The 6,939-nt window shown below is 48.3% G+C and overlaps 1 protein-coding gene across 1 annotated transcript in view; it reads right to left on the bottom strand.

The window, feature by feature from the left end:
- Positions 1-6,939, bottom strand: part of LOC130403934 (protein unc-13 homolog C) — a 109,308-nt gene that overhangs the window by 40,445 nt on the left and 61,924 nt on the right. Inside the window, exons 18-19 of the mRNA XM_056608482.1 lie at positions 5,346-5,479; positions 1,846-1,931 (exon numbers count right to left, since the gene is read on the bottom strand). Of these exons, the coding sequence (XP_056464457.1) occupies positions 1,846-1,931; positions 5,346-5,479 (220 nt within the window). The remainder of the gene's footprint in view (positions 1-1,845; positions 1,932-5,345; positions 5,480-6,939) is intronic.

Here is a 6,939-nt window from a genome sequence, read left to right as displayed (position 1 = left end):
AAGTAATCATTCGGTCGTTAAAAAAGTTCCTCAGAGTTTTAATACAAATATGAACTCAGACGTTTTTTGCCTGCCCCGGCCGCAATTAATTGCGATAATCAAAAACATGATAACAGGATTCGTATGAACCCCACTCATACGCTCCCAGACACAACCAGGACATAGCTCAGGACGGTGGTCTCACGGTTTGTATTGAACTGTCAAGCGTGCGACGCAGCGAGATGATGGTGTTCCATTGACGTAGCTGTCAGCGAGCCACGCAACCTCAGGCCTCTTGCAGGGACAACGTGACGAGTGGCGTGTTATCTTTCTCCTTGGCTATATGCCCGGCCTATCTCCAATGCCCTGCTTATAGCTTATAGGTGACCTACATATACATTACATTCAACTGCATTTATATACATCTACAGTATATATATATATATATATACACAGCATATATATATACACATAAATACTCTGCAGTAAGATACTTTGAGAGGCATAAGGGCTTGTAGAGTAGACTTTAGATTAAAATAATTAAGATGGATCTCAACATGTGTGTGTGATTGTGTGTGTGTGTGTGTGTGTGTGTGTGTGTGTGTGTGTGTGTGTGTGTGTGTGTGTGTGTGTGTGTGTGTGTGTGTGTGTGTGTGTGTGTGTGTGTGTGTGTGTGTGTGTGCAGTGGTTGGTATTGACTCTTTGTGTGGGGTAAAGGCGTGGCCCTTACACATAAAACAAGCAGGTTCCATTGATTGAAGTGTCAGCCTCTCATGGATAGGGGAGAGGGGGGAGATGAGGGAGAGGGGGGAGAGGGGGGTGAGGGGGGAGATGAGGGAGAGGGGGGAGATGAGGGAGAGGGGGGAGATGAGGGAGAGGGGGGAGATGAGGGAGAGGGGGGAGAGGGGGAGCCGGGTTGGGGGAGACGGAGGAGGGGTCTGTCAGTCGAACAAAAATACAATAAAAGGGTCTTCAGTGTCTTCAGAGTCAGCGGAGCAAGGTTAATGTGGAGTAAGGAAATACAACGTGGCACTCATCATAAAAACATGTCTCATCGAAGATAACGTTAACCTTGAGCGGGAGGGAAAAAATGTCTTCTTTCTAAGCTACCCTGATTGCCGTTTTCTTTATTTTCTGTGTCTGTGACTCATTGTGTGCTTCTGACTCATTAGCCTGAACGCTCGCTGCCGTTCAATGACTCGGCCCGTTCTGTCTATCTCCTCCCTTGGCTGAGGAATAAAACCTGGTATCAGGACCGCCCGGCCCATTCACATTACTTCAAAGGGTTTCCATGACACGGGCAATAACTCAAAGTGTGCTGGAGAAATACACACACAGATTCACACAGAAGTGCACACACACACACACACACACACACACACTCAATCTATTACACAACTCTCTTTGTGGGTAACTGCGGCATCGATAAAGATTGAACCGGCCAAGTTCTCCCTCCCTGGAGCGGGTCAATATGCAGAGTTAGCGGCCAGGAAACAGAGAGCGACCAAGCAGCCCATAAAACAACAGCTCCCCATCAACCTGGTGCCTTTCACCGGCTGACACACGCGGTATCTCCGGCTGCTCATGAGGGCTCATTCAGAAGACCGGCCTCTCTCAGAGCAGCCACTTGCTCCCAGAATTCAACTCGTGACCTTTTCGGGGTCGTCACACACACACACACACACAACTCTTGGCCCCCGACCGACCTCTTACGCTCGCTCGGGCTGATGTGACGAGAAAGGAACAAAACGAAACGAAAATAACAAAACGGTACAAAAAGCCTAAACACGGCCGAGCCTTTGTTCTGTTGACGGACCCATGTGCGCGTCCATATGGCGGCGGCGGTGACACCGCTGGCACACTGACCTTCCATGGCGTATTTCATATCCAGGGCAAAGAGGCTCCACATGATCTCGGCGGCGATCTTGCCCATGTTCAGCTCCTGGGGGAATCTGTGAGGGAGAAAGGGAAGGAAAGGGAAAACACGTCCAATCAGACTCATTTCCTGTCGTGATGTAAGGCTTCGACCGACCAGCTTCGACCGACAAACTTCGACCGATGGCCTTGCCCGTTCCCCCATCCCAGCCCTCCCTCGCAGGTTGAGGTGAGGTGGGTGTGTGTTGGGGTTGGGGGATTGAGGTGGGATGAGGTTTGGGCGGGGTCAGGAGAGAGGCTGAGGTCGGGCAGAGAGGAAATGACAGAGCAGGAGGAGGGAGGAGGAGGAGAGGGTGGCAACTCATTGGGAAAATAAATTGCTATTTTGAACGCCTATGGATTTGCAGTCAAGCTGTGAATGTGCCACATCAATGCTCTAATTATCCATGGCGTCAGACGTGGCTGGGGGGACATTTATAGATGACGGGGCCGCGATTCGCCCGGGGGTCCGGAAATGTGTTTTTTTCCTCCGTCGTCCTTCGCCTCGGAGCTGTCCCGTTTCTCCGAACATCAAAACCCATTCGCGGAGACAATCTGTCCCGCCTAAGGTTTGGAAAATGTATTGCTTCCCCGGGCCCGGCCTCACTGCGGCCATTTTTCCTCTCGCCGGTCGCAACATCACTAAGTAGCCTACTGCATCTCCCCTACTGCTGCCTGGTCAATGCGTTGTGAGGGGAGGATGACGAGGCCAGGGAGGGATGACTGCGGTCACCCTCTTCCATCTCGTGCATCCCCCCGGTCTCTCCCATGACTCAAGCTCTCTCTCTCTCCCTCGCTCCTCCCCTTTCTTTAGCTCGCTCTCGCTATCGCTCTTTTTCTCCCTTAGTTATATATATATTCGACCCACATGTGTATATTTATATATATATATATGTGGGATGTAGGTTACTGTGGGTTTGTGTGTTTGTGTGCGTGTATATAGAGATGTTAGATGTTGTATGTATCTATATAGAGAGAGATGTTGTGTGTGTGTATGTGTACACACACACACACACACACACACACACACACACACACACACACACACACACACACACACACACACACACACACACACACACACACACCAACACACACATACTCACTCAGTAACCTAAATCCCCCAATATAAATGTACACATTTACCTACCCTACCCCCCGTATCGACTGGGGGATGTAGGTAAATATGTGCCTGAAGGCCCGTCTGCCCACAGGTTTGTTTAGCCTCCTCCACCTCCCATCCCTCCCTCCGGGTCGCTCTGGCCCCTGATGCTGGTGTGTGGCAGGCCAGAGCCCTGCTCGAGGCGGGGGCCCGCCACTAGCAGGAAGACGAGCACCTGGTGCCGGCCGCACAGCACTCATACCCACCGCACACACCCCCCTCCACTCCGGGGGCCTTCAGGGGGGAGAGTAAAACATGGCAGGGCCTGATCCACCCTCTCACTACGGATCAGGACCAGGGGGAGGGAGAGCGAGAGAGGGGAGGGGAGCGGTGCGGGGTCGAGAGGGGTGGGTATTGGGGGGGGGGGGGGGGGGGGGGGGGCTAGCATGAATATTGTGAATCTATCATTCAACCGTGGGACGGAGACGTGCTCTGGGCATAAACAAAGCCCTAATAAGCCTCATACATCATGACGTGTGTGAAGCAGAGAGTCAGGGGGGGGGAGGCCAAACACAACAAGGGGGACATGAACAAAAGGATCTATATCTACTTGGGCAAAAACACGAGAAATATCCATCTGGTCGTTATTCCTTAAGACGCTCTTAACCAGTCGATAAACCAGTCTTCATGGACGAATCCCTGTGCTGTTATGTCACAGTTTGTTCCTTTTCAATATCTGGATTGCTCCGGTTTTTTCACAGCGATAACAGCGATCACATAATCACATCTGTGATTGCCGTGTTTCTGAACTTAGTAGGCAGAGGTTTTGCTGCCAAGTGGTTTTCCCTTCCTTTCCCCCCCGCCCATATGTGATAAGAAGGTTAAAGGATTTTGCTTCTACTGAAGCCATGGGCATTTTTGTCGAGATTTCAGCTTCTGGGGTTTTTGTCGTTGTTAAGCGACCGCCGTTTGGGCTGAGGTCTTAGTTCAGATACTTTGTGTGCACAGGGGGTCCGGGAGATCATATTGTTGTACTTCTCAGTGCGTTTTAGCAAACTTTACAGCGGTTCAATGGGGCAACAGTTAAGACCCCAGGAGTCCGTGATGAATGCCCTTTCAGCAAGCAGGAAGCTGACAGCTAAATATGTCTTTGCTTCATTCATGATTAACAGAAAGTGGTTTTAAAGGGCAGCCAAACATTTTTCTTGCGCAATCCAGCTGCTCTCACAAACCTCTGCAATAGGGTTTGACGGGCTGTGTTGATTACTGGCATAATTCGCCAGGAAGTCCGGCTGTGAAATATTTTGAAATGTCTCTAAAAGCAATATTATAAGAGTTTTAATCAGTGAATATATCTCAATAGTTCAGTGATCCATCAAAATATTTGTGTCTGAGGGAAGTTTTTAATATGGTCTTGCTTGGACATAAAATATGACTCTACCCTTTAAACAGAAAATACTACTCTAGAAACAACATTTGCATAAAATATATATGAGTGTTCGGAGATCATGAGGCAGATGTTGGTGTTTACTTCCTCCTTCTCCAGTTTAAACCCTCGTCTTTTTGCCAAGTTAGGATATTTTACGAAGAAAGATGGCTTTGCCGAGACGACAATGAAATTCAAAGAAAAAAGTTGTAGCTTTTGTTAGATAAACTCAGCCTGTTTAGAATTAGAAAACAGATTTATGTTTGCCTTATCCGAGACCATGGAAGGTTCCATGTAAACACTTTAGATAAAGCCAACATGTGAAACCTGAAATGATAACAAAACGACCATATGACCAAACCCATGACTGGCCATCCCCTTTACCCATTATAGTTGATGTACAGAAAGTATATATAGAGTAGTTTAGATACAGTATAGTTTATATGTCTGTATGCAGTTTAGTTTCTACACAGTATAGTATATATATATATATATATATATATATATATATATATATATACTAGACTGGGTATATACATACAAAAACATATACAGTATAATATAGTATAGTATAGTATATATACATATGTAGAGATAGATATATTGTATATTATACATTTACATCTACATTTGATTGGTTGACGGCAGAGTCAACCATGCAAGGCGACAGGTGGTCTTGCTCAGGGGCACCTCGACACTCGGCTCGGAGCAGCCGAGGTTCGAACTACCAACCTCCCTGTTGCTGTGTGTTTGTTGTATAGATTTATACCGTGTATAAATAAATATATATAGTTACTAGCTCTCCCTGGTGGTACTCACTGGTTGATGAAACTGGTTGATGACCACTTTGTATTTATACTGTGTATAAATATATATATATATCTCTCCAGTATAGCCCAGTTATCTCTCCCTGGCGGTACTCACTGGTTGATGACGGGGGTGTACGCCGTGCGGTCTTCGTCGATCACCGTCACCATGAGCGTGATGAGCTTGGGCCAGAAGTCCAGGTTCTTGATGGAGGGGCCCTGCTCCTCGCGGGGCAGGTCCTGCTTGCGGGCCTGGACGGCGGGAGGAGAGAGGGACCACACGGGTTGAACACGGAGCGGGTGGAGGTGGGGGATGTGGACGGAGGAGGAGGCGGAGGCAGCGATGGTGGACGCCGGGTGACATGGTGAGGGGGACCCGGACCACTTTGTTTAAACTCGTCAAACACGGTCCCTGGGCCGGAGTTGGCGGCGTGACTCTGATGGTTTAGTTTGAGTTGTTATCGCCGTTCAGCAGGTCGTGTCTGCCCAGGATCAGTATCGTGGACACGGCAGGACAGCCCAGGTAAGTTTAAAAAAAAATAACATACTCAACAAATTCGATAATGAATAATTTAATACTGTGGAGTGTAAATTGTAGCCTGTGCAAAAAAGCACTTTTGGGGGACATGAGTTACCGTCATGTTTTATTCATATTTTTTTTGCAGGCAAATTGTTACTCAGATCAAGCTATGCCCCGAGTAGCAATACGCACGGCTGTCAAGCCTTCAGGAACAACACGACCGCCGTCCCCAAACCCTTTTCTCTACAGCCGGTCCCAGTGGCTCACTTAAACAACCTGCTCGGGAAACGCCTTCCACAGGGGGCTCTTCGGAAAAAAGGAAGTGACAGGAACTGTGGTACGACTGTTGTGAAACCCTTCATTTCCCCCTCCCTGCCATCTGCTCACCCCACACTGAGAAACAACTGGGCGTCGGAGAGAGAGAGAGAGAGAGAGAGAGAGAGAGAGAGAGAGAGAGAGAGAGAGAGAGAGAGAGAGAGAGATAGAGAAGGAGAGAGAGAGAAAGAAAGAGAGTGTGTGTGAGAGCAATGGGAGAGAGAGGGGGGGCTAAAGAGAGAGAGAGAGAGAGAGAGAGAGAGAGAGAGAGAGAGAGAGAGAGAGAGAGAGAGGGGGAGAGAAAGAGAAGGAGAGATAGAGATATAGAGAAGGAGAGAGAGAGAAAGAAAGAGAGTGTGTGAGAGCAATGGGAGAGAGAGGGGGGGGGCAAGAGAGAGAGAGAGAGAGAGAGAGAGAGAGAGAGAGAGAGAGAGAGAGAGAGAGAGAGAGAGAGAGGGGGGGGGGATAAGAGGGAGATATGAGTAATGATAAAGCATTGAGAGAAAGCTACCCTCACGTTCAAAAGAGGAACGGTTGTGGCTCCACGGGCCACATTAAGGAGCAGGTGAAGTGAAGCACGGTAAAACGGGTACATTGCTCACTTCTACGCACATTAACATTCACACAACCACATACACACACAGACACACACACAAACATACACCCTGTAGCAGACAAAGTAACACTGGTGATAATGGAAAAAATGTAATCTCTTACGAGGGTCTGTAAATGTAATATCTCACCCTGGCCTACAGACGACACATTTAGTCTCACCCGAGGGATGTGTGTGTGTGTGTGTTCACGTTTGCCTCATCGGCGTGCACGTAACCTGCTGGAACTAAAATGTGCCACTGATTAATAGACAACTGTGCAAAAA

Source organism: Gadus chalcogrammus, chromosome 14, assembly GCF_026213295.1.
Source record: "Gadus chalcogrammus isolate NIFS_2021 chromosome 14, NIFS_Gcha_1.0, whole genome shotgun sequence".
Lineage (NCBI taxonomy): Eukaryota > Metazoa > Chordata > Actinopteri > Gadiformes > Gadidae > Gadus > Gadus chalcogrammus.
This window is presented reverse-complemented; position numbering and strand designations above follow the sequence as displayed.